The 27781-nt window shown below is 44.2% G+C and overlaps 1 protein-coding gene across 8 annotated transcripts; it reads left to right on the plus strand.

The window, feature by feature from the left end:
- The first annotated feature begins 2535 nt into the window (after window positions 1–2535).
- CAP1 (cyclase associated actin cytoskeleton regulatory protein 1) lies at window positions 2536–27372 on the plus strand. 8 transcript variants are annotated; one of them, XM_065885041.1, is made up of 13 exons: window positions 2536–2643; window positions 14665–14789; window positions 15416–15519; window positions 17185–17256; window positions 19002–19145; window positions 19247–19332; window positions 21218–21323; window positions 22501–22678; window positions 24392–24576; window positions 24758–24881; window positions 25040–25122; window positions 25434–25577; window positions 26209–27372. In XM_065885041.1, exons 2-13 carry the CDS (start codon window positions 14678–14680, stop codon window positions 26290–26292), a joined length of 1422 nt encoding a protein of 473 aa, XP_065741113.1. In that variant the 5' UTR covers window positions 2536–2643; window positions 14665–14677; the 3' UTR covers window positions 26293–27372. The 8 variants fall into 8 exon arrangements, with proteins under 8 accessions (XP_065741113.1, XP_065741086.1, XP_065741128.1 ...); XM_065885014.1 differs by having other exon boundaries at window positions 14668–14789; window positions 17185–17262; XM_065885056.1 differs by having other exon boundaries at window positions 2545–2643; window positions 14668–14798; window positions 15426–15519; window positions 17185–17262.
- The last annotated feature ends 409 nt before the right edge of the window (window positions 27373–27781 follow it).

The following is a 27781-nucleotide window of genomic DNA, read 5'->3' on the forward strand; positions in this document are numbered from 1 at the left end:
TGACACGGTCTGACTTGTCTACTGCTGTACTCCTAGTTGTGCCTGGTACAAAGTAGCATCGTGCTTAGCACAGAAGAACTCAGTAATTTTTTTTCCATGTATAAATAAATGAATAAATAAAAGTCATGGACTTCCCTGGTGGCGCAGTTGTTAAGAATCTGCCTGCCAATGCAGGGGACATGGGTTCGAGCCCTGGTCTGGGAAGATCCCACATGCCGCGGAGCAACTAAGCCCATGCGCCACAACTACTGAGCCTGCACTCTAGAGCCCGTGAGCTACAACTACTGAGCCCACGTGCTGCAACTGCCGAAGCCCGCGTGCCTAGAGCCCGTACTGCGCAAGATAAGCCACCGCAATGAGAAGCCCGCGCATCGCAACGAAGAGTAGCACCTGCTTGCTGCAACTAGAGAAAGCCCGCGGGCAGCAATGAAGACCCAATGCAGCCAAAAATAAAATAAATAGAATAAATTTATTAAAAAAAAAGTCACAGATACTGTTCTTAAACTGCCTCCCATTGGAGTTACAAGTACCTGTGTTCAGACTTCTTAAAAGATGAGAAGTTCCTGAAGGGCAGGCATTGTGAACATTGCTTCTATTTCTCATTACAACCCCATGAATTACTACCCCCAATTTATGCATGGGGAAACTTTCTTCCTTATTTTCTTCCTTCTCCTTCCTCTTTCCCACTTTCTCTCCCCTTCCTCTAGGATGCATGTATGGTTTTGGTATTTCCTGTCTCTAATCTGGAAAGAGATTTAGAAGGGCTAAGTGTAGAGCTGATTATGCTAAGGGCCAGGGAGGCTATTTGCCCTAGGTTACACACACATGAATCACTCAAATATAACCTTTCAATTTTATGTTCGAATAGAGTTGGTGTGCATGTGTGAGAGACAGTGTTTTTGTTAAATGTAAATATTTAAAAGGTACTGCAGTTTTTGTTCCATATTTTGTCATGTGGTCATTTTCTTGTAAATATTCTGGGAGTCATAAAATTGAGAAGAGGCCCAGGTTCAGAGAAGTCAGGTAACCTGACCCAAGTCTGACCCCTGGTAAGCGCCTAAGCCATGCCTGGAACCCAGGATGTCTCCCCACCAGGGGCATCACTGCCTCCAAATGCAGCAAATGATTCCAGTTCGGTCTATCATAGGGGTTAAGTTCTGGGATTTAGTTAGATAGATGTGTCCCCTTCAAAATTCCGACACTTTATGAACATGGCAAGTAATTCAGCCACCTCATTTTAAAACTGTAGGCCATAATGGTACCTACCGCAGAGAGTTCGTTAGAATTAAAGTGAAAATGCGCTTGAAGCACTCAGCACAGGCCTGGCATGTACTCAGCGCGCAGTAAATGGTAGCTGTTATTATAAGAATTGTATTTGTTGAATGAGTGACTCTGGCATATAACGCTTGCATTCAACTTGAAGCTTGCAGCCGTCACAGCCGTTCAACTGAAGGGGTGGGAACTTGCCACTTTTTTCTGTAAATAAAATCTTTGTAGGAGGATAATCACTGGTTGGAAAGTGTGAGCCTTGAGGGAACAAAGCTCTGATCCCCAGACCCAAGAAGCACCGAAGAGAAGTCTTCCCCGCGCGCCGCGGCCACCGTGCAGAACCTCCCCCGGTCTGAGTGGCAGGCAGCTGGCCACGCCCAGCCCAGGCAAGGTGCCTCATAAGCCGGGTTTTAGCCGAGTGGAGCTGGATACCTTCTAATTCCGCTCTTTTTCTTTTTTTCCCCCCCGCTCATCTTATTCTCGGGGACAACACCCTGCGCGCGGAGAGGAAGGACTCCCAAACCGCCAGACGGAGGCTTCCGCGCGGCCCCAGACCTGACCATCTATGGTCACAGAGCGCACCGAACAAACAGGAAGTGGGGCGAGCTTCCACCTTCGCAGCCCGGGGCAGAGCGAGCGGGGCGGCGGCTGGCATGCCCAGAAATGCGGGGTTGGGCCCGAGCGCCCCCGCCGACCCCCCCGCCGACCCTTCCCCACACCCAGCCTCCGCAGGTCCTCCCGAAACACTGTCCAGAGCAATACCCTCCCCGCGTCACAAACGGGGAAACTGAGGTTTGAACGCCCAGAGGGAGGCGGAACTTAGCCTTGATTCCCACCCCCCGGAGAGTAGACGGCCGCCCGTGATTCCAGCCCTCAGAAAATCCTCCGGCTTGACCCTATTAGGGACTGAAGGGTTGAACCCCTCCCCGACTACTGTGAAAAGGAACCGGCCTTTGCCAATGAGGCCAAACTGACAGGAGAATTAACCACTCATCTCCTTCTCCGGGGGTGGAGCTTAGCCAGTAATTTCGGCCCTTCATTGGTCCGGGCGATTCCGGCTGCGGCGGTTGATAGAAGGGCGTGGCTAGCCTTAGGCACGCCCCCCGTAGCTCCCGCCTTGGGGGCGGGACTCTTTTCCCAGGCTAGTGGGGATTCTCCCCGGCGTGGCGAGTAGGGGGCGGAGTTAAGAGCGGAGCAGCCAGACTTCTTCCCCGGTCCCTCCTCTGGGCCGGCGTTTCGGCCGGCGGTTCATTTCCGGTGGGGGTGCCGCGCCCAGTGAGGGCACGGAAGTGGGTCGCGCGAAGATTGCTGGGCGGTTCTTGCCGGAAGTGGAGAGCGGCTGATCGCAGTCCCGAGGTGAGGCAGATCTCTGAGGTGAGTGTGCGCGGCGGGGTAGGGACTCTGGTCCTCTCCGCGGCCCACTGGCCCCTGGCGTTGTTAATGACCCTTCTGGCCTAGGTGCATGCGGTGAGCCCCCCTGAGGCGGCCGGCGCCGGGACCCTCAGGCCGACCCGGGATCCTGGGCGCGGTCTCTTGTGGGGCCGCGGTGACCAACTGAGCCCCGCTCTCCTGGGGAGGCCCCTTCCGCTGGACTTCGCGGTTCTGGCCATCAGCCTCAGCGGAGGCCTGATTCCTAAGGTGCTCTGACTGAAGGGAACCTCCGAGACCTTAGAATCTTCTCTATCCCTGGTCTCGCCCCCATTGCTTGGATGGGTAAATTGATCCCCGGAGAGAGGAGGCTGGTCCAAGATCTTACAGCAAGCGACGGAAACAGTCGGAGTCTAGACCTCAGCTCCTTAGATTACCAGCCCCATATCCTTCCCCCGTTCATTTCCCAGGAACCTCTCTCTACCTTGGGGTGGTCTTCCAGTAGGTATCGTCTTGCGGGCAGTTGCAGGTTAAAGGCTACTCGCTGCGTGGAACTTTTAAAAAATGCAGCCTGTTTGGCACACCTGGGCAGTTTTTTTAAAAAGAGAGGATCGGGTTTTTGTGTTTGCAATCAGAGAGCCTCCCCTGTCTCCTAGTCTATAGCTCTGATCCTGAAAAGCCAAGTTAACTTTGTTGAAGGTGTTGCATACTTCTGGACGTGAAACCAGTTGGCTCAGTTTTGGGCTGGTCCCACTGCCAAGCATCGGTAGCCATAGGCGCTTTGTTTAACTTGTTTGAGCCTCATTTTTGTCATCTTTTAAGTGGAGATCTCTGCTCACCTCACAGGATTAAATTCAGTGTAACAAATTGTGTTTATTCTTTGTTAGGCACTCTGCCACATCCAGGGAAGGCAGAAACAAAACAAGGTAGACCCTGCCCTCACGGAGCTGACAGTGTTGGCAGGGAATTTAACAAATAATTATAAATGTGATGAGTGTTAGGAAAGAAGAACAAGGTGCTTTGGCAGTATGTATTGAGGGGCTCAGGAAAATCCATTCTGCAGAAGCAGGGTTTAAGATGAGTTTCGAGGCATGAAGAGCTCAATGAAAAGAGCATGAGAAACTTAACGCAGAAGTTAGCATCAGAACTGTCAGTTGAAGCTCTTTATAGGGTTCCCTGTTCAAGTGAAAACGGGGCAGCCCAGCACATTAATCATTCACCAGCCATTTATTGAGCCCTTGATATGTGTGAGGCACATATTAAATGAGGCATCTAGCCCTGGTGACTAAGAATAAAGTAGTTCTCATAGAGTGGAGGAGGAGGCAGACAAGTAAATCAGGGGTGGCTTACAGTGTCATAGTGTGTGAGCACAGGGCTCTTGAGAGGAGGAATACCTGAGCCAGCTTTCCAGGCTTTAGGGAGGAAGTGGGAGGCTAAGTCCTGCAGGATTTGTTTAGCCGTATGGTGAATCTGGAAAAGGAATTTCCAGCCAAAGGGTCCAGTGTAAGGACATGGAATCTGGACATGTGAAAGACCATGACTGGAATTCCAGTAATGCTCAGAGAAGTGGAGGAAGTGGGTGGGGGTGGATCACATATGAAGGCCCTTGTAAACTATGCTAAGGAATTTGGAGCTTACCCTGAAAGCTGTGGGGAGGCTTTGCAGGCTCTTATGTAGGAAAATGATGTGGTCAGATTGATGTTTTATTTCAGCCTGTCAAGGGGGAAGGAACATAATGAAGAAGTAGACCAGTGTTTGGAAGCTTGAACATGGCTTGAAACATGAAGACAATGAGAATGGGAAGGAGAGGAGGGATCGAATTTGAGCAATATTAAAAAGATGGAATCCGTAGAGTTGAAGGCTAATTGTTTATGGAAATGAAAAAATAGCAGTAGCCTAGGATGATTGTCTGGTTTTCTGGTTTAGGGAACTGGGTAGCACCATTCACCAATATAGGTACTGTGAGAGGAGGGTCAAGTTGGAGAGGTGACATGGAAAGGAAATGAATTTTGGACATATTTAGTTTGAGGTGTTTGCAGCACATCTAAGCAAAGGTGTCTAATAAGGTATCTCAACTAGAAGAAAGAGCAAGAGAAAGGTGTGGAGGCAGGAGAGGGTTTATATTGTTCAGGGAAGTACTGGAGCCTGGGGTTTGTAGGAGAAGATAAGACCAGAAAAAAAGGTAGGTGCTGCCAGGTTGTGAAGGGCTTTTGATGCCTTGTATGAATGCGTTTGGATTTATTCTGTGGTTGGCATTTTGCTAATTGTTTGACTTGCTGCTGTCCAGTATAAAGAAATTTCTGTTGGAATTTCCCCCCCTTTTTCTTCCCCAGAAATACTTCAGATGATCAGATGGACATAGTTTATGTTTCAGAGGAGTTTAAATAAAATGGTAACTGTGAAAGTACTTTGTCAAGTACAGCCTGTCATGCAAACCAAAAGTGGTGGTATTGTTAAGATTCAGTGAGTGTATTTTTGCCTTGAGGAGGTTAGCTGTTTAGTTTGTAAAATGTTTTGTTTACAACCTGAATGATGAATTTTTTTCACCCCTTTTCTTGCTTATATATACCTTTGTTTAGTTGCAGTTATTTTTTTAACTGTGGACTGAGCCTTTAAAAAGTGACTTCCTCCTTTCAGTTTTCTGTGAAGTATGGTGAGTCAAAGATTCATTTTACTTAAACAAGCAAATGCAGTGTCATTGAAAGTTGAACCCTCTGGTTTGAAATTTAATCCTGAGATTTGAAATCTGAGGATCCTCAAGCTATATCTTAGCCAGTCCTAGTGATTATTCCTTTGACTTGTCCTCATCAGTTTCTTTCTTTACTTTCTACTAAACTGGCTTGTTCATATCTATACTTCAGCTTCTCTACCATAACCAGACTACTCTTTTTTTTTTTTTGGCGGTACTCGGGCCTCTCACTGTTGTGGCCTCTCCCGTTGCAGAGCACAGGCTCCGGACGCGCAGGCTCGGCGGCCACGGCCCACGGGCCCAGCCGCTCCGCGGCATGTGGGATCTTCCCGTACCAGGGCACGAACCCATGTCCCCTGCATCGGCAGGCAGACTCTCAACCAGTGCACCACCAGGGAAGCCCCAGACTACTCTTTTAAAAAGAACCATTTTCATCTTGTTAACCCTTCACTGGCTTCATTTTCCCAAAGAATCAAGTCTAAACTCTATTGTCCAATTTACAGAGTTCTCCACAGTCAGACCCTCATCTTAGTTTTCATTGGGTGCTACAGAGTGACATTCTAATTTAGAAAGTCCTAAACTATTACATCAGCCATTTTATTTGTACCTCATGCACTACCTTTTGCTCATTATTACATTAGAACAGGGTTTCTCAACCTCAGCATAACTGACATTTTGGGCCAGGTGATGCTTCATTTCATGGGGTTGTCCTGTGCATTGTAGGATTTCAGCAGTATTCCTGGCCTCTACCCATTAGATGCCAGGGGCACTCCCTCAACTGTGACAACCAAAAATGTTTTCAGACATTGCCAAATGTCTCCTGGAGGACAAAACTGCCCCTGATTGAGAACAATGCATGAGAAAGTATCATAGCTCTGATTGTGCGGTGTCTTATCTCTCCAACTCAGTTCTCTGAGGGCAGGCTCCATGGCCGTGGTTAGCCCAGTGTATGGCACATGATAAACGCTGGGTACCTTGCAAGGAATAAATCATGGGTTTCACTGAGGCATCAAGAATTATCGTTCATTCAAGGAATTTCTGGGTGGGCCTTGAAGAACTTGCCTTTTTGTGTTTTTTTCCCTCAGAGGATGTGATCTTAATAGAGAAAGGCCATTGTTTAGGCACTCACTAGAAATGAGGTTGGTGTTAGTTGACAGTGCAAGTCAGATTTATATTTCCCCTATACTGGGGCTGTATAAATTCCTGTTTTCTTTGCTTGCATTTAGACAGCTTGGTTTAGTGGATAGGGATTATCATTTATTTTACATTGGCTGTAGTTTATGATGTTGTTACTCAAGATTTATTTTGACTGATAAAATTGTTATACAGTTGACCCTTGAACAACATGGATTTGAACTGCGCAGGTCCACTTGTACGGGCAGATATGGAGGGCTGGCTGTAAAGTTATTGGAGGATTTCCCACTGCACTGAGGGCCAGTGCCCGCCCGTATCCCCGTGTTGTTCAAGGGTCAACTGTAGTTTTATCAACCTTAAATTAATGCAGCTCTAGCATTCACCATGAAACTATTTGTTCTTGATATACCATCATGTAAACCTAATAAAAACCATCAACTCTAAAAATACTCCTCAGCTACAGTGCAGCTTTGTTTGCCTTGTATTACCAGACCTGTTGTATCAAATTTTTCTATTCTACTAGAAAGTAGTTATAGTTGAAATGTTTAATGGAGGAAGTGAGCTTGCTTTTTTGTTTTGTTTTTTATTTTTTTTCCCTCCAGAGGTCATTGAAATTCCTACACGTAAGTTAATTATAGACTTGCAGTCACAGATCTTTTTGTATCTCTAGCTGTAGCTGAATCATGGTTAGGGACAAATGGCATCCTTGAATCTATCTTTATGCATGAGAATGGGAAATGCTGTTCTGTTTACAGCAACTACCAGTTGAAATCAACCAATGCAGTTTTTCCTTATACAATATAAAAGATGCCTGCTGAATGCTTTTATGGTGTTAGTCTTCGTAATATTCCTTGAATGTGAGAGAGAGGGGAGCCCTTGACCACACAAAGTTATCTATTTGCCCCAGAGCATTGAAACAGCTAGTTCTCCAGTCTGACTTCAGCTTGTACACTATTACTAGCTTTACTCACTCCTGGAATTTTAGATGGAGGACCATGTTTAATGGTCAGGAGACAAGTGCTGATATTGGGTAGAATTCTTTCCCTCTGCAGGAGACAGGCCTTTCTTTCTGTTTTAATCTAAACCTCAGGTGGCAGTGACTCAGGCACTAAATGTCATTGGTTTCATCAGAGAAACCAAATGCTTGGAGAAGAACAGTGGCTCCTGATTTGGGTTAGATTTAGATGGCATCTTACTGGGGCAAAGTGGTGTCTGTTCTTTGGTTTCTGGGTTAAATCAGCCAACTTGTAAGTATCCTATTAGCATGTGTAGGTTTTGCTCTGTAGCATGTTAGAGTCTAGTGATGAGAATTTCTATATTGTTAGGAGCAGAACTAACTAATGCCTTATAGTTTAGTGGTAGCTTAGGAGAGATATCCAAGTGGAGCTGTTTTGTTTTGTTGTCTTCTATTATAAAGAAATTATATTACTATGTTAAAAAAATTTTGGAAAATGGGGAAATTGTCTAAAACTCCATCACTCGAATGTGACAAATACTGTAAATTTTGTGTTCTTTTTCAGGTCTTTTTCCACAGTGCATTTAGCTCTTCCCCTGTAATTAGAAGTCTAAGCTAACACAGCATTGAACATCTTCATGCCTATCAGTTTTCCCGTTAGTATTATTTTCTTAGGATAACATCTAGGGAACAGAATTACAAAGCAAAGGCCAACAGAAGCATTTTGAAGCAGATCAGTTGGGCTACCATAGCATACAGGGTGACTTGTGTAGTTGCTTTCTTTTCGATTTTACTTAAGGGTATGACTTAGAGGAACAACTACCTGACAAAGTAGAAAACATTTTATGCATAGCAACTTCTTATGAGTCGAAATTCATTCCACTGCCTTAATTGCCTGGTGAGAAGAGGCAAGAACTGCAGGAGTAACCTGGTTCCGTTTACTTCTGAATGACAGGCAGAAGGAATTGGGTTGCTTGAATTGTTAGAATGATGAGAATATGAAGCAGCTTTGGCAGGAATCACTGACCATTTCTGATTTTGCTTGGTTTTAGACCACAAAAGAAATTGCTGGAGAATCGAGCTCCTGGTTTCTTTTCGCTCTGCATGATATTCCTCCAAAAGCCTATGCAGTCTCATGACTTTATGACGTTTCCTTGCTGATGACTTTGTAAACATTGATCTCTAGCCTTGATTCTTCCCCAAGCTCATTTCTAACTATTTACTGGACATTCCCACTTGGAAGATTCATCTTCTGTTCAAACTGTGTATCCAAAACTGACCTCATCTTCTTGCCTTAGCTAGAACGTGCCAGAAACCTGTTTTTTCCTATAGTGTCATCATTCTCTTACTCCCCTGGATTTGCAACTCTGGAGTCATCTTTGACTCCCTTCTCTGAATGCTACTGTAACTCAGTAGTCAGTACCACACAGTTAATACTTGTCCTGTGTTTAATGCTTAGTTGTTTTGTGTGACCTCCAAGGGCAGAACCAAGATCAGTGGGTGGAAGTTGCAGGGAGACTGGTTTTGCCTCCATATAAGGAAGAACTTTTAAATACTTTGAGCTATGTGAATGGAATGGGCTGCCTCCAGAAGTCTTGGGTTCTCCACACTGAAGGTGTTTGAATAGAGGCTACCTGACTAATTGCTGAGAATGTTGAAAGGTCTGTTCTGTCATCAGATGGTGCGTTCTAGACTCCCTCCTCATCCTGAGAGCCAGTGATTCAGTGGAAGGTAGCCTTGTTGCTCCTGCTAGACTCCCTCAGGGTGGAGAAACTATTTTACTGTTAATTCAGGTGCTGGTCACTTAGCGGCCTAAAAGTGATTATTATTTTCCTTTGTGATAGCAAAAATATTTTTTACAGTACCACGTTTTTTTTTTTTTTTTTTGCGGTACGCGGGCCTCTCACCGTTGCGGCCTCTCCCTCTGCGGAGCACAGGCTCCGGACGCGCAGGCTCAGCGGCCATGGCTCACGGGCCCAGCCGCTCCACAGCATGTGGGATCTTCCCGGACCAGGGCACGAACCCGTGTCCCCTGCATCGGCAGGCGGACCCTCCACCACTGCGCCACCAGGGAAGCCCTACAGTACCACGTTTTTGTTTTGCAGCTAGTTGAACAGCTTTCAACCTAACCTAGACCCTAATGTCTTCCCTTTTTTTTCTCCAAAACCCATGCTATCAGACAGTACTTGTAAAAATTTTGCTTTCATCATATTATTCCTTCTCTCAAAACCCTTGAATGGCTTCACATTTATCACAACATCAAATTCAAATACTGCCCAGGTTTCAGTGCCCTCCATAACCTAGCCCAGCTTGCTTATTTCCCATGAGACTATGTGGGCTCACCTTCTCACACTTTCTGTACATAGCCTTCTTGGTCTCTCTTTGCTTTTGATTGCTCTGGAATGTCTTCCCTTTTTTCTTTTACTTTTTCTGTCAAAATGCCCCACTTCCCTCCTGAAACCTCCTGAGACTACCTTTAGTCCTCATTGATTTCTTCTCCAAGCATGTAGTCATTTATACTATATAATTCAGGACCATACAACATTCTGCAAAGAAAAAGCTCCACTGTATTAGCTGGTAACTTTAACTTTTCCCAATCCAAATGAAATTAGTTAATCTCTAACAGAACTTTAAAAAATATAGTCTTCAGTATTTAGTCCATTGGTATTTCATTTGCGTTGCCCTTCCCAATAAGAATGAAAGCTTCTAGAGGGCAGAGACCGCGGGTCTTCTGTTTCTTCAGTAGCTGTCACAGTGCTAAGGACTTTCATGTTATGAGTGTCTTCTGTGTGCCAGGTTGTTCTAGGTGCTGCAGATTTTGGGGGTGGGGGCAGCTGGGGGAGCAGGGGTGGGGAGAATGGATAAATTGCCATGTTTCTGGAGCCTGTATTCTATTACATGGTATGCAGCAATAACATTTTACATTTGAACTGCATTTTAAGGCTCCCAAAGTAACTACTCATCTATAAAACCAACTCCTTTGATCCTTACATCTCTGTGTGCTAGGTGAGGGTCCATTAAATGACTATCCTAAACTTACACAGTTAATACGTGGCAGAATTGGGACTTAAACCTTGGTCTCCTGAATCCAAGTTTTATTTAGACTTGGGTAATTAGGACTGCCTCTTCTTCTGAAGCTTTTATGATGAATGCTTAAATAGTTGGGAATCTGTACCTTCATTTACAGAGGCTTACATATAGTTCTTGGCTACTGTCAGTCAGAAATGGCAGGGAGCAAGATTAGGCAGAGCTATAGTTTTCTGCTCTGGCAATTCTGTATTCTTGGGAAAAAACTTGTTTTAAATATTTGCTTTCCAAACATGTGTCGTCTACTCAATGTGAAAAAATATTGGCCTCCATAGAGGAAACTGAGAGCAGAGGAATTGAAAGCTGCTAATAATGTGCCTAAAGACACCATAAAGAGACCTTGAACCCACAGTGCTGTGCTTAGCAAACAGCTGGGGCTGCATGCTGTGATGAACCTGTTAGTCACTTAATTGCTTAAAAGAGCCTCAGAAAATTTGTGCTCAAGGCTAGGTTCTCTCCCACCGGTTGTTTGATACCTAGCAGGCTTTTTAACTTCTGTCAGTTTCTTCATTCCAAAGATGGGGATCAGTATCTTTATAATATATGTCACAGAATTATTTTAAGTCTCAAAAGAAGCAGCAGTTTGATGATATAAAGCACCTACAACTCTAAGGGAGTTCTGTTTTTAATTAATATTATACCATCTAATAAACAAGGCTATCTGCCTTATGGCACTTGGTTTGAAGATCTCTATATCAATTTAATATCTGCCCAAGAAGGCAGCGTTTATTTGAAAGATGGGAATGTTTGCTAGAGCCTACAAACAGGCAAAAAAATGTGTTTTTTTTTTAAAGAAAGGGACCCCCACACACAAACACTTCTCCCCAGATTTGACACAGACCCACACACACACTTCTCCCCAGATTTGACACAGAGAAGAGATAACCAGACTTGCGTTGAGGGGAGAGGGGGTAAAGGCACTTATGTATTTATTTTTCCCAAGGACCTTTATTAACCTATTGTATTTATAGTGCCTACCATGTTTATAGTACTGGAATTACAAAGGCAAGACGTGGTCTCTTTTGTAGGGTGACTGATTGCCTGTTGACTATTAAATGATTTTAAACCAGTGTGTTAAAGTGTGGTAGAGATGAGTACACAATGATATGTGGGAGCACATATTGGAAATGCTTCTTGGGGAGGTCATACCTTGGCTGAGACTGAATGGACAGTAGGAATTCTGGAGAGGGGGCAGATTGAGAAGGGAAAACATACCCAACTGGAAAAGCTTCCTAGAGGAGGTGACACCTTAGCTGAATCTGAAAAAGGCAGTAGGAGTTATGAGAAAAGGAACAGGTTGGGAAGGGAAAGCAACCAAGCAGAGTGGATAGGAAGCTGAGGTTGAGAAAGTTTGGTAACACTGAGACACAGAGCCAGTGAGTACCACGATTCAAACTCCCAGTCTCTCTGACTTCTTTAAAGAACAACACTCTTTTTTTTTTTTTTTTTTTGCGGTACGCGGGCCTCTCACTGTTGTGGCCTCTCCCGTTGCGGAGCACAGGCTCCGGACACGCAGGCCCAGCAGCTGTGGCTCACGGGCCCAGCCGCTCCGCGGCATGTGGGATCCCCCCAGTCCGGGGCACGAACCGTGTCCCCTGCATCGGCAGGCGGACTCTCAACCACTGCGCCACCAGGGAAGCCCCAAGAACAACAATCTTAACCACTATACTGTACTGCTTAACAGTTTCCAGGTTACTATCTTGATTGCTGGTAGTGCTGGATTACTGAGACAGTGAGTGAGTCTGGGGGAGCAGTGCTAGGGAAAATGATGAGTTCTGTTTTGGACATTTCAGATGTCCTTTGGGACATCCAGGTAGAGATGTCTAGGTGGAATTCTGAATCCCAGAAGGATGGCCTGAGCTGGATACATTGCTCTGGGAGTTGTTAGTCTATAGGTGGTTGTGGTGGTATCACTCAGCAAGTGGACTGGATAGTAATGCGATAATGGTAGTTGACAGCTTTGGAGTGGACATGACCACCTAAAGAACGAGTATGCATACATAAAGAATAAGACAAGGTGTGTCTTTTGGTCCTTCAGTTCTAGACATTCTTTCCCATAACATCTCAAATTTCACTCCACCCCCACCAAAAACAAAAAACTAGGAACTGTTCTCCTATATTTGATTAGTGGTGGAATGAGATTAGCTATAATGATAGCTGTTTTGTCTTTTCTCATTCTGCTTAAGTTAAACAGCAGAACCATAGCTTGTTTAGCATTGAAAGCTTAAAGTACAAGTAAAAGATGGAAAAGAAGGAACCAAAATCCATGAAGCTGTATTATTAAGCTTTTCAGATTGGTAAGTATTCACGAACCCTGGCAGCCTTTAGAGATGCTTGTACTGTGTTATCATGTTCACACTGGCCGGAACTTATAGTATCCATTATGTCCGAAGGAACATGTTTTATAACAGAATGGGTGGTATTTATTAATGCAAGGTAGCTTGGGAGTTTATTGCAGTCACTGCCTTTTCCCCTGGGATTTACAGTGTGGTGGATTATATGTGTCTGTCCCTGGATAGTATCCAGAATGAACAGGGCAGCAGTTTGGATATTTGGGTGATTGTGCCATAACATAAGGGAGAGTATATTGGATACTTCTAGTCTGCTCCATAGTCTGTTCCATTTTGAGTAGAGTACAGATTTGGAGGCTTCTGCTACCTCTTCAGGCCGGCGAATGCAAAGGTTTATTTGGTTCGCATTCTTATTTTTTTCCTTGATTCTTTTTTAAACAACATTCTCTGGCAAATCACCGGGCTCTGAGAGATCAGAGCCTGTACACGGAAAAGAATGGACAGGGATGATATTGTCTTCCTTAGTTTATCTTTTGAGTTGCTTCTCTCTTCCACAGGGAAGACAATGTGTGTTAAATGAGATATTCTGTCATGTAGCTGTCTTTGAGGGAATTATAATTGCTATGGTCATTTTAGGTGGCTTCAAGGGAGTTGAGTTCATTCGGCTTCAGTTGCCTGAATAAATTAATGCTTTGAAATGGCATCTCTCCAAGTCAAGTCTTTGATTGCGATTACACTGATTTTTATGAGATCACCTATAATCTAAAGCACTTTATGTCGATGTATATTGATAACATTAACACTCATTTATGTATATTTGTGGGTAACTTTCAGAACCCTTGTCTCTGGAGTTCTGGGATACTATACTTCAGGTTCATTAACTTCTAAAATATTTATTGAACACCTTCTACCTGCCAGGTAGTGGTCTAGATGGTAGAGGATAAACTTGTTTAGGAAACAAACCAGAGAAGGTCCCTTCTCTTTTGGAGCTTACTTTCTTTAGGATATTAGACATTGAATGAGGCTAGTTCAGATAAGTTGGTACTTGTGAAAGATCTGTAACAAGCTCTCTGGGTGTGTCTGTTCTCCTTCCCTGCTGCATATCCAGATCCTACCCACCCTCATTTGAAGCCGGCTCAATTGGAAGCTTTGCCATAATAGCCTTATCTGATCCTTCCAGCTGATATATTCTTCCCCTCTCTGAAATCCTGTGTTATTCTCTCTGCAACTTATGTCACCTTAATTTTTTTTTCTATTTGTTTTACAGTTGTTAGTGCACATGTGAAGTCTTCTCTATTAGACTGTAAGTTATTGGGGGCAGGATAAATACCCTATTCATCTTGGTTTTGGGCATTCCATATGTAGGCAGCAGGATGTTGTAGGAAAAAACACAAAACTTAGAGCCATAAGGCTTGAATTTGAGGACTGGCTTCCCTACCAGCTAACTGTGAGACTATAGGCAAGTCATTTAACTTCACTGAAATTGTTTCCTATCTCTGAGAATATAGTAATTATCTTTCCATTCCTAAATAGTTGTTGAGAGGCTTAAACTGAGATAATATATGAGACTGTACTTTGTAAATTCTAAATTCTTACACAAATATTTATTTGGTGATATAGTACATATTCAGTAAGTATTTGAATGAGTAAGCATTTGCTTTCAGTTAACACTGTTTCCTGGGTAGTTCTTTTGCTTAATGAAGTCTCTATGATTTTGCAAATATGCTAGACTATCTTCCATCTTATTTTACTGTAAAATGATTCTGTTCCTCAGAATTGGCATCCTCTTCACTCCCAGGGTATTCTTTTTTTCTTTTCTCCCTAGGTTCTATGTAATATTAAAACAACAAATGACATTTGATCTGTTTCAGCAGGTGCTACATTATGGCTGACATGCAAAATCTGGTAGAAAGGTTGGAGAGAGCAGTGGGCCGCCTGGAGGCAGTCTCCCAGGCCTGTGACATGCACTGTGGGTATGCAGACAGTGCTGCAAAAGGTAAGCAGCATACAAGCCAGCAGAATACCTCGAGTGGTGAATACTTGGTGTCCTGGCTGGAAATTCTTCTGTCACAGTATATTCCTTCCTTTGGAGCTAACTCCCTAAAACGTTTAATCTAGAAAGTTCATTGCCTATAATTCGTTATTGCTGTGAACAGATAAGGGAGGAAGTGACTTGTGCAGGGAGGCCTGTGGTTAAGTTATTTTAACACGAGAACTTCCTGCTTGTGTGATATTTCCTGTTCTTTCTTTAGCAAAATGACTCCAGTATAAGTCAAATGACAAGTGATATTAAATTTCCTCTCTCCAGACAATTGGCAAATTGGCCATTTTGCACATGCCCAATTGAATCAGAATGTTAGAGCTAAAAGGAACCTTGAGGGGAATCATTTTCTTTATTTTCATTCTATTGCTAAAGAAAATTAAGCTCAGCAAGAAAAGGGGACTTAGCCAGGGTTGCACAAGAAGTTAATGGTGGTTCTGGAGCTAGAACACAGGCTCCTGACTCATGCTCCAGCCTTCTGTTTACTGTGTTACCTTGCCTCTCTGCTTTCATATGGAAGCGCCTTTAACAAATCCTCTTTCTGATGTATGACCAGTTCTTCGTGGTGTGTCTGTCTTCAGCAGGAACGACTCCATATGTGCAAGCATTTGACTCACTCTTGGCCGGTCCTGTGGCAGAGTACCTCAAGATCAGTAAAGAGATTGGGGGAGATGTGCAGAAGCATGTAAGGAGGTTTGGCCCCTTTTTCCCTCTTTTAAGGACTGGTGGCTTTCTTCAGATCCTACTCATTCTTGGTTGAAGAGCCCCTTGAGAGGCTCCTGGCTCCTTCTCTTCTACCTGCACTGAGGAACTCAGTCCACGCACTGGAACATTTCCTCAGGTTTTTCCAGGCTCCCTGCTTTTATCACATATTCCGCATGGGCTTCTTTTATACAGATAGTTTGCTTCGTGCATAAAATGTGGCTTGGTTCATCTTTGTAGTGAGAACATGCTACCAGTCTGATCCCAGTGTGTTATATAACCAAGCCTGGGGTGGCTTATCCAAAGGAGTCATCATCATGACTTAGCATTTATAAAACTAAGCATGGTACTTATGCTAAAGCTATGCTAATGTGAGTTATTTTCATACTTAGCCCACAGTACGAATGTGAAGTAGGCAATGACAGGTGCCTCTCCACCAACCTCCCTTCATGTGCTGCTACCCACGTTGTCACCCCCGCCCCTACTCTGTCTCTCTCTCTGAGACCCAGAATCCTCCTGCTAGTCTTCTAAGTGATCCTTTGTCAGCAAGAACCATGTTTAGGATCTTCCTGACCCGTCAGCAAAACTGGTTGCTTGATCTTTGGAAGAGCTATTTGGAGCCTCTTATATACCATCTGTTGGCAATGGTGTTAACTCTAGAGAGTGGGACTGGGACTTAGATAGGAGTGTGGGGCTTGCATTTTTACTTTATACAGTAGGTCACATTTGAAAAGGTTTTAAAACGTATCACTTTTATATTTTTTTTTTACTTTTATATTTAAAAAATACAAATCCCGAAAAAATATATGACTTCAATTTGAATTTTTGTATTTGTAGTGCTTATAGCCTCATGTTTCTTAAACTCTTGGTCATGACCTTCAGTAAGAAATACATATTTGTGGGACTTCCCTGGTGGTCCAGTGGTTAAGACACTGGGGGGGCATGAGTTCGATCCCTGGTTGGGGAACTAAGATCCCGCATGCCGCACAGCACAGCCAAAAAAAGAAAGAAAAAGAAAGAAAGAAATGCATATTTGTAGCTAAGATATAAGTTTCACATTATGCTACTTGTGTTGCACTTTTTTTTTTTTGGAAATAATTTCCAGTTGATGTATTGCACTCATTGTTCTATTCTCCTTCACTTAATAAAGCGCAGGTTATGGGGTCACAAAGTTGATTTAATTACCTGTGATAGGTCGTGGTCCAACATTCGAAAAACAGCTTTAACACAAAGGAGTAAATACCTTGAGAATTTGAGGCATGAATTTAGGCTTTTGCTTTAACTCCTACCTCTAGTTCTTGAGAACAGATTTGGGAGGGCGGGGGAGGTGATGAGAGGTAAGAGGGATTTTCACTGCACTTCATATCGCACTGCATGTTCAGTTGCTGACTTGACTTCATCGAAAGCTAGCCCCAATTATCTTCATTTCCAACTCTGGATTATACCCCTGATTAGTTCCAGCAGGAATAATGATATATTAGTCTGCCATCAGTCCCAAGAATCAGGAGTACTTGAAGAAATCAACATGAAGTGCCTGGGTTGCTACCAGAGTACATGCAAGTGGAGGTTTCAGGTTATTCTTACCAGGATCTCTCCAGTTGTAAAGTGTCATTGATAGCTGATTCTTCTCCTTTCCTCTCCTTTTCAGGCGGAGATGGTCCACACGGGTCTGAAGTTGGAGCGAGCGCTCTTGGTTACAGCCTCTCAATGCCAGCAGCCAGCAGGCGTAAGTTCATTACTAGTTGGTTTGATGCACAGGACAGGTTGAGAGCTTTCTGCTAAGCTATCACAACATGCTAAATTAGACCTACTAGGCTCGTGTATGTTCACACCAAGTCCCAGAGGGAGAGTCAGATTTTAAGCGCCACTGTGGGAATGTGCCATTGAGTATATATTTCTTGGGCTCTAATGGCTTTTTTTCTATCATTTTACTTAGGACTGTAGTTATCCCTGGGACTTTGCTGCTTCTCTCAATAGACATTCTTAGCCCAAATTCATCATATTGTCCCTTATGCCCTTTGGGACCTAGAGAGTGGTTCTCTTGCTCCACTATGGGTGGGCTTAGTAAGGCTGCTGGGGAGATCCTAAAACTCCTAAAGTACTGCTTCTCCCCTCACCCTTCAGTGGTTAGGCATCTCCCTTTAACTTTATTCCTACCTCAAGATTTTATGCTGCCACAAGTATGAAAATAAATTAGAGAAAATTTAGATTTTTCTCAGAGCCAAACATTTTAGTTTTGTTTCATTTCTTCTTTTTGCATTTGGCTTTCCTAGGCAGGAGGCTAATAAAATAAGTCTTCCTACTAATGCTGTATTAAAACCTGTGAACCCTTGGCATGCCTAAATAATGTAAAAATAGCATAAGATAATGTTAAATATGTTAGACTCTAATTTTTAATCTGTCTCGAATAGTTAAAGCATTTTGTCTAAACCTTTTTTCCAAGCCCACACTTTCCACAACAAATCAGGCAGCTGAGACATTATTATCTTTCCCTTGCTTTAGATCGAGGATTGGCAGACTGTAGTCTGCAGGCCAAATCTGGCCTGACACCTATTTTAAATGAAGTTTTTTTGGGAACACAGCCATGTCCATTCTTTTAAGTATTGTCTGTTGCTGCTTTGTGTACTACAACGGCAGAGTTGAAAAATAGCAACAGAGACCGTATGGCCTGCAAAGCCAGAAATATTTACAGTCTGGCTCTTTACAGAAAGTTTGCCGACTCCTGCTTTAGACTGTTCTCATGCTAAGATCTGAGAAATGAGATGTTCAGGAAACCAAGCTTCGGATGAAGGATGAAAACACAGAAACACAAGATTCATCCATTTTGCTAAGCTGTCTGCTCAAGTGCCAAGCCCTCTAATTGCATTTGATTCAACAGATCTCTTCTCAGCAGCTGCTATATGGCTAGCAGCGTGTTGAGGGCTATACAGATTATAAAAGAGGGCTAAGACAAAGCCCTTGTCTTTGAAGAATCAATGACAAAGAAAAGCATGTTTACATGGGTCCATTAATAAATTGTACTGGTGTGTGATAAGGTGCCAGAATTGATTATGCTGATGATAGATGCTGTAGGAGGCCGGTGTGGTTGGTGGAGTGCTGTCCCTCATGACGCAGAGGAGCCCACGGATAGATGGAAAGAGAGGAGCCCAGAAATGAACTAGTGTCTGCTGTTAGTGGGACAGAAAAGAGGCAAGTGGCAGAAATGGTAGAATTTTGTGGTACAGCTGGAGTATGGGTCCTGATCATGAAGAACCACAAAATCCAGCCTGGGTAGTTAGAGCTGTCTAAGGAGAGTGAGATGATGAGCAGTACTGTAGCCGTGTGAATCTTTGCAAGATAAATACAGAGTTTATTTGCATGCTGGTTTTAGTTCGTGAAGAATTCTTACCTTGAGGATCAGAGTTGAGCAACATAAAGGCTTCTATAAAAACACTAACCTCAATCTTTTCTTGCATCTTTTTCTAGAATAAGCTTTCCGATTTGTTGGCACCCATCTCCGAGCAGATCCAAGAAGTGATAACCTTTCGGGAGAAGAACAGAGGCAGCAAGTTGTTCAATCATCTGTCAGGTGTCAGCGAAAGTATCCAGGCCCTGGGCTGGGTGGCTATGGTGAGCGGCACAGCTTCCGTGGGAGGGAAGGGACAGATTGAAAGAGGCAAGGTGATATGGCTGGAGAGGCCCCAAGTCACTGACAGCTTCTCTTTTCCTAGGCTCCCAAGCCTGGTCCCTATGTGAAGGAAATGAATGATGCTGCCATGTTTTATACAAACCGAGTTCTCAAGGAGTACAAAGATGTGTAAGTCCAGCCTGTCTTCAAGGGGTAAAGGACAAACCCAGCTGGTTACTTGCTGGAGTAGTGTTTTGTGTTAAGTTAAGACTGCCTTTGGCTGCTGTGTTGGTTCTCTTATCTCAGGGCTGCTTTTTGGAAAGTTTGATAGATATTGGCTCATAGAAGCTGTATTTGCAAGCAGGAAGTGTTTCTGTTTCCTCTTCTGCTTTTTCTCCAGGGTTTGTAGAGGACTTTTTTTTTTTTTTTGCGGTACGCGGGCCTCTCGCTGTTGTGGCCTCTCCTGTTGCGGAGCATAGGCTCCGGACGCGCAGGCCCAGCGGCCATGGCTCACGGGCCCAGCCACTCCGCAGCATGTGGGATCTTCCCGGGCCGGGGCACGAACCCATGTCCCCTGCATCGGCAGGCGTACTCTCAACCACTGCACCACCAGGGAAGCCCTGTAGAGGGCTTCTGAGTCTTCTCATCCTTACCCTTCCAGGTTTAGGAGGTAAAATGGTCTAATGCCCTTTTATTTGCCTGTGTGGTCAAGATTTTGTTCCTTTGTTGAAAACTTCTAACTGGCCCAGTTGCAAAAGATTCAGTAAGATTTACTAGAAAATTACCCTGACTATTCACGTGGTCAGGTAAAGTGAGATGAAGGCTGCCTGACCACTGCAGGTATTGCACAAGGGGAGTCACTGTACGTCCAACCACACATGGCCACCAGTGTCTACTTCTCCATTGCTGGTTTTGAGCTGCACTGACTGCAGGCAGCTATTACTTAGCTGCATAACGCTCCAAACCCTTCCTTTCTTCCGTCCATCATCAGTTATCCAACATCTGTGAAGGAATAAGCCTTCATGTGGGTGAAAAATGTCCCAGAACACCAGGCCGCTCCTTGATCCTTCCAGTAACCTGGGATTAAGCATCACAATGTTTTCATTATACTCCATCGTATGCTCTGCAATTTCCAGTTGAGGAAATTAGGCTTTATGCTAAACAATCATAAACGCTTCCAGCTAATAATGTATAAGAAGAGAGGAGGACGTCCCTGGTGGCGCAGTGGTTAAGGATCCACCTGCCAACGCAGGGGACACGGGTTTGATCCCTGGTTGGGGAAGACCCCACATGCCGCAGAGCAGCTAAGCCCGTGCGCCACAACTACTGAGCCTGTGCTCTAGAGCCCACGAGCCACAACTACTGAAGCCCACGGGCCTAGAGCTGGCAGTCTGTAACAAGAGAAGCCACCGCAATGAGAAGCCCACGCACCGCAACGAAGAGTAGCCTCCCACTCGCCACTACTAGAGATAGCCCACGCACAGCAATGAAGACCCAAACGCAGCCAAAAAATTTTTTTTTACTTTTTTTTTAAATTAGAGAGAGAGAGGAGACTTGAACTATAGTGCAGTGCTGTTTCTATAATTTAATACTGATTATTTCCTCCTAACAGAACTTTTTATTTTTAATTTCTTAGGAGGAGGGCATACTTTTGACATAAGGCATTATGCTATAAGGCAGTTGAGTTTCTTGGAGTCCTAGAGATCCACAGTGTTGCTCGAGAGACCTGTCTACCATGGCTTCATGCACGGAATGTTTGCTTTTATCAGTTTTGTATATTAGGTTCTGCCTAAGGTCTACTTTGAAATAGTGGTTTTGCTACTTTTAAAAAATGTTTGAGGAATACTGCTGTAAGAGAAAGATATAATCTGGAGTCCCTATCTATATGGACTTTGGTCTAATTAGGGTAAGAGAATAGGTTCAAAAAAAGAAGGAAAGCTCAGTTACACTGTTGAGCAGAGCCTAAAAAACGCCACAGGCAAGAGGACGTGAGTTCACAGATAGGAGGGGGTCTGGAATCACTATTGTAATGTACCCTGACTGCCTGTGATGAGTTCTTCTTTAATTCTCCCAGGGATAAGAAGCATGTGGACTGGGTCAAAGCTTACTTGAGTATATGGACAGAGCTGCAGGCTTACATTAAGGAGTTCCATGCCACTGGCCTGGCCTGGAGCAAAACGGTGAGTGCTCCTCCCCTCCATTCATCGCTCCAGGAAACCTCCAGGATCTGCAGGTTTCTTAGACTTTAGCACTACCAAGGTCTAAACAGGAATGTTAGTCTTCACAGTGGAGGGTAGAAAGAAAAAGGAGAGAAGGAAAGGGGAAAAAGAGTAAAGAAAGCAAGGGTCAGAGAAGGAATAGTCAGTTCTATTCAGCGTCAGTAAACATGGGTCAGGGACAATGACTGGGCTGGAAGGAGAGATAGATGAATGAGTTACACTGTACCAACCCTCAAGAAGCTTAAAAATACAGATACGAAACCTCACTTCAAATCACCAAGCTAAGTGCTATAATAAAGGTACACACTGCAGAGTATGAAGAAGAGAAGAATGATTCTCACTGGGAGAGACTGTACTTTGAAGAGGTATACTCAGACTTTTCAGGTATAGGACAGAAGTGGGAGAAATGGGAATACTAGTAAACAGCAAAGCTTAAACAAAGTAAATGCAGAGTAAGTGTAGAGATTGGTCATCTGGCTTCAATAAGGAGAGAGTCACATATTTAGGAGGAAAGGCTGGAAAGGAAGGTAGTTGAGACTTTTAGACTTTATAATAGGTGATAAGTATCAGAGGTATTTGAGCAAGAGAGTGATAATGATCCTATTTGTCCTTAAAAGGGTCTTAGTGTATAGGTTAGGGGTAAGGGCTTTGCTCAGACTGTGGAAGTGCTCATGGTGCTAGGGGCTGGTACAAAAAAGAATGAGATATAACCAAGGTAGCAAACTGATTTAATGAGATTGAGGGGGTTGGAAGACTCAAAGAAGATTGAATGGTCAAGCTTGGATGATAATATCTCTCACTGAAATAGAGACATGGGTGTGATGGTGAAATCAGTCTTGGACGTTGTGAGTCTGAGGTACCGGTGACACACTAAGTAAGTATTTAGAACTATAGGTTCAGAGCTGGAGTTAGGTAGAGGCCAATGGAAAAATGTGAAGGTTGAAAAACGGAGTTGAGTTGGATCCTTGGGAAAGGGTGAGAAGGAGTAAAGCCAAGTTGGGTGTGGGTAGGGAGCGTTAATCATTGCATCAAGGGCCACAGTGGGTACCCCATGTATCTTGGACACATGCAGGGCCCTATTGGGGATGGTACAGAGGGGAAGAGACGCTGACTGTGTTACCTGCACTTACTGTTCCAGGGGCCTGTGGCAAAAGAACTGAGTGGATTGCCATCGGGACCCTCTGCTGGATCGGGTCCTCCTCCCCCCCCACCAGGCCCACCTCCCCCTCCAGCCGCCACCAGTTCAGGCTCAGATGAGTCTGCTTCACGCTCAGCACTGTTTGCACAGATTAATCAGGGGGAGAGCATCACACATGGTAAGTGAATGCTTTGGCAAGAAGAGTTGGTGAATAAGTTGTTTTGGCAAGAACTTACCAACTAGAGACCTGACAGTCTGTAAACCAGAACCGTGGTTTGTATATGGGAGATTCATTTGGGGTGTCACATTCCTTCAGGTTGCCTAAAGGGATAGCAGAGCTGGCTCAAATGGAAATTGACAATGGCTCATTATAGTTGGGGGAATCTCTCTCCCCAGAGGAAAGTGATTTAATATTAAGGGGCATATACAGAGTACCTACCCTGTGGTGCCAAGACATGGTGCTGGCCGTTTTCCCCAGAGCTTTTTCCCAGTTACCATGCGGTCTCTTCAGGAGGTCATCTTGGAGGGGGTGGTTCACGTCCTCAGAGGGTGTATGTTAGTCACATGGAAAATTTGCGTAAGAATGACCTGATGTTGGTGTAGAGAAAGTAGACACCCTTATACACAGTAGGTGGAAGTCTAAATTATACAGCAGTCTCCTAGGAATCTACCTATAAAAACACTGAAAGAACAACTTTTATACATTGTTGTTCACAGTAGCTAAAAATGGTGTAACCTGTATCCCACTGTAAGAGAAATGGTTAACTGTGGTATGTTCCTCTTGACGCAATACTATGCAGCCATTAAGTCTTTTTCTGCAGTGAACCATGCAGTGTTTAGGAGTGGTGGAGCTGAAACGCCAGTATTGGTTATATAGATTGGGCCGTGTCCACAAGCAAGGCACGTGTCAGCCTGTTGAGGGTGATTATCGAATGTTTTTCCTTAAAAAAAAGATTTTTATTTATCTATTAAATATATTTATTTACTTATTTTTGGCTGTGTTGAGTCTTCGTTGCTGCACTCAGGCTTTCTCTAGTTGGGGCGAGTGGGGGCTACTCTTCGTTGCGGTGCACAGGCTTCTCATTGCGGTGGCTTCTCTTGTTGCGGAGCACGGGCTCTAGACGCGTGGGCTTCAGTAGTTGTGGCATGTGGGCTCAGTAGTTGTGGCTCACGGGCTCTAGAGTGCAGACTCAGTAGTTGTGGCGCATGGGCTTAGTTGCTCCGCGGCATGTGGGATCTTCCTGGACCAGGGCTCGAAACCATGTCCCCTGCATTGGCAGGCGGATTCTTAACCACTGCGCCACCAGGGAAGCCCCCAAAAAAGATATTGTTAGAAACTATAGGTTAACTTGAGAAAATTTTTATTGTGTTAATTGGTTAAACCAAATTTCTTAACAGTGTGCATGCTTATATCTAAATAAAAAACAACTATGAATAGAAAAATTATTGGAAGGGGAGTTTCAAATGCTAACACTGATTGGAGGTCGTAGGTTAGCTGTGAGGGTTTTTTTCCTTTTACCAAATTTTCTTTATTATCACATATTACTTTTTCTTCCTCTGTTGCTTTAAAAACTACGTACGTTATTTTGTGAGTATATACTGATACTTAGTATGTCTTTCTAGATCTTTTTACATACCCATCCCCCCATACACACACATTCCACTTTTTTTTTTTTTTAGTGGAACTTTATAATTTAATCTTGGGGTAGAAGAAAAATTATAAAAGTGCTTCTCCAAAGCTGTGTGTGAGAGAACATCTCAAAGGCTCTGGTTTGGGGCTTTGAATTTTTTCTTAAGGATCAGTTTAACTTCTGATAGCAGAAGTTGGTTATTGCCTCAGCCCAAAGCCCTGGTGTGAAGGACAGGAACAAGGCAGCTGTTGTTCTTACAGCCCTGAAACATGTATCTGATGACTTGAAGACTCACAAGAACCCTGCCTTGAAGGCTCAGAGTGCTCCAGTACGAAGTGGCCCCAAACCATTCTCTGCATCTAAACCAGGAGTCAGTCCTTCCCCCAAACCAGTCACAAAGAAGGAGCCAGCTCTACTTGAACTGGAGGGCAAGAAGTGGAGAGTGGTGAGTTAAAAATGCCAGGACTGGGGGAACAAGGAGTGGGGACAAAGCGATTAAACGGAGCACAGCCAAATGAGTACAGGGTTCTGGCTTTGATTGCAAGAATGAAAGTTTGGCATAGTCTGTGTTTTGGGGTGGCATGTGCTTAATGATGAGATTCCTAAAAGGGGTATCTCTTTAACAGGAAAATCAGGAGAATGTTTCCAACCTGGTGATAGATGACACAGAGCTGAAACAGGTGGCTTACATATTCAAGTGTGTCAACTCAACATTGCAAATCAAGGGCAAAATTAACTCCATTACAGTAGGTGAGTTCTTGTTGTTGACCTAGGCAGGCTCTGTCCTAGAGCTTGAGAGGGCTGGAACCATACCTACCCTATTTCTAGAGATTCTTAAATTCTTAATTCTTAAATCGAGTACTTTCCTTTAAAGTTATACTGTTGACCCGCTCCCTTTCTTCTCCTAGATAACTGTAAGAAACTCGGTCTGGTGTTCGATGACGTGGTGGGCATTGTGGAGATAATCAATAGTAGGGATGTCAAAGTTCAGGTAACTTGATACTTGGCTCCTTCCTTTAGTCCCTGAGGAATTAATTGAAAGAGACACAGCCGACCCACAGATGTTGCTGTGGTGGGAATCTGACTCTACAGAGTCTGTAAGCTGAGCTGCTTTGGATGTGGCAGGAAGAGTTGGCCCTTATCATGAGCTCTTTCCAGTACCCATTCTCACCCGCCCCTAGTATCCCGTATCTTGTACACCTGTGAGTTTTTCATGTAATCCCGTGAAACAGTGAAAGCTTTTCCCACAGCTAACTTGTTCTGCTGGCTGCTGGGACTCAATGCTCTTGGTTTCCCCTGCAGGTAATGGGTAAAGTGCCAACCATTTCCATCAACAAAACAGATGGCTGCCACGTTTACCTGAGCAAGAATTCACTGGATTGTGAGATAGTCAGTGCCAAATCTTCTGAGATGAATGTCCTCATTCCTACAGAAGGCGATGACTTCGTAAGTTCCTTGATCTCTTTAGTAGTATGGTCTGAAATCAGAAGGGGCTGAAGACTTGCGTTGGAGGAGAAGTCTTCCAACGCAGCTGATGGACACTCTGCGCCAAGTGGGTGCAGCCCAGCAGTGCACATCTCAGGCACAGACACATGAGGTAGTCCCACGAAGGAGACCCCAAAGGAGGGTGGTTTCTGCCTTTCTTAGGCAGAGGAGATCTCAGGGTAGGCAAAAAGGAATGGGATTGAATCACAGCACCCTATTGAGCTGGTGCCGTGAAGCCATACACATTCCCATCTACGCCGCGTAGGTTTAACAGTCTGCAAGGTCACTGATCAGTGAACAGTAAGAAACAGACTCAAACCTACATCTGTCTAGCTTTGGAGCCTTTGTTCTCGTTCCCACACTGCGCTGCTGCTTCACTGTCAGCGGTGGGGGAGGTGGTCTAGAAGATGTGGCGCTGCTAGTGCGCTGCCGGTTCCATGGCCTTGCTTTCTCAGGTGGATTCGGCTTCTCTCATTACATCCTACTTGCTCTCAGAGTTTAGTGCGAGCAAGCATTGGGAGAAAGTTAAGATTTAATTAACCCCAGGGTATTGCCTAGCTTGGGTTTAAGCCTATTGTTTCTTTATTTGCAGAATGAGTTCCCAGTCCCTGAGCAGTTCAAGACCATATGGAATGGGCGGAAGTTGGTCACCACAGTGACAGAAATTGCTGGATAAGCGAAGTGCCACTGGGTTCTTTGCCCTCTCCCTCACACCGTGGGATAAATCTGTATCAAGACGGTTCTTTTTTAGATTTCCTCTACCTTTCTGCTCTTAAACTGCTTCTCTGCTTTGAGAAGCACAGCTACCTGCCTTCACTGAAATATACCTCAGGCTGAGATTTGGGGTGGGATAGCAGGTCTTTGATCTTCTGCAGGAAGGTGCAGCTTTTCCGTGTCAGCTCAACCATACAGCCAGCCCATTCTTCAGGAACTGCACATCAGGACAGGTGTGTTTTAGCTTTCAGCCTTTGGGGTTATTTGGGGAAGGATAAAGCAGTCCCCAGGAATTAACAGATCACAATGTTCACACAAGTTAATCTTTTTCTAACAATGAGCGTGAAGGTAGCAGAAGCTGGTGTGATCCTAGTTGGTTCTTCTAACTTAAACTAATTTTCACTATTGACAAGTGAGGCAAGGGTTTGCACGGGACCAAAGGCTGAAGCTTGGCCATCTAGCATTCCAAGCAAAATGATTTCCTGTAAGCATTCCTTTTCTTCTGCATTCCATCCTGCATCTGCCCGAACCTGAGATAGTAGGTTGTCCTGTGTTAGCTGCTGTGGTGGTGCCCTGCACCCAGGCCAGCTAAAGGAGTCTTGGACCCTTCCTCTCTCTGGGGCCCCTGCCCAGCACCTTCCTACAGAGATGACTTAAAAAGAGAGGAAAAAAAAAGGAAAACCACACCATTGCCAGGAATCTGGCTTCCCTTCCTCCTTCCATGCTGGGTGCCCATCATCCGTCTTCATTGCTTCCTTGCCCTGTCATGCTCAACAGCTTTTGGCTTCTGTCAGGGCACCTGAACAGAGGACTAAAATCTCCATTGCAGGCTGGTTTTAGGTCTTGTGTAAAAATCTTGCACAGCATTGCTAATGTAAATTTCAGTTTTTCCTCTAGGACAAACACTTTACCAAAATATGCAACTTTTTTTGGTGGGAAGAGAGATTGTCCTGTGATTTCTACCCATTTCCTGAGGCCTGCGGAAATGAACCTTTATGTACTTAAAGTTATACAGAAAATAGAATAAAATTAATACCAAACTTGCTTAGTATTTATGTATGCTATTTGCTGTACAGAGATGTAAGGACTTCGAAAAGAAAAATGACACCAAGGATAAGAAACTACTCTTTATTTTAAACAACTTCATAAAATTATTTTCACACGTCCCCACTTCTTGCCTTTCATCCTCTTAGTTGAAAAGTCTTGAGAGAGGTGAAAGAAAAATCACAGAGGGTAAACTTTGCAGCACTAGCAAAGTGCTTCCCTCAAGTATAGCTACCCACTTCCGTAAACTGGCATTCTGCAGAACAATCTTCCAAAAAGTGTTGCTAGGTTTTCATGGGATAACGGATTGGGGGCTAAGACGTCCATGTTCAAATAGCGTGGGAAACGGTAGATTAAGGTTAGTTTTCTTTACTGTAACAGGAATTTTCAGAGTCCTTAATATTCTA

This window comes from Phocoena phocoena, chromosome 1 (assembly GCF_963924675.1).
Source record: "Phocoena phocoena chromosome 1, mPhoPho1.1, whole genome shotgun sequence".
NCBI classification, from domain to species: domain Eukaryota; kingdom Metazoa; phylum Chordata; class Mammalia; order Artiodactyla; family Phocoenidae; genus Phocoena; species Phocoena phocoena.

Bases quoted from the DNA above. Each gene is read 5' to 3' on its own strand.
- CAP1 (XM_065885014.1), top strand. From the start codon at position 14,678: ATGGCTGACATGCAAAATCTGGTAGAAAGGTTGGAGAGAGCAGTGGGC. The intron at 15,520-17,184 runs GTAAGGAGGTTT...TCTCCTTTTCAG, and splicing joins GGGGAGATGTGCAGAAGCAT to GCGGAGATGGTCCACACGGG. The intron at 19,146-19,246 runs GTGAGCGGCACA...CTCTTTTCCTAG, and splicing joins CCCTGGGCTGGGTGGCTATG to GCTCCCAAGCCTGGTCCCTA.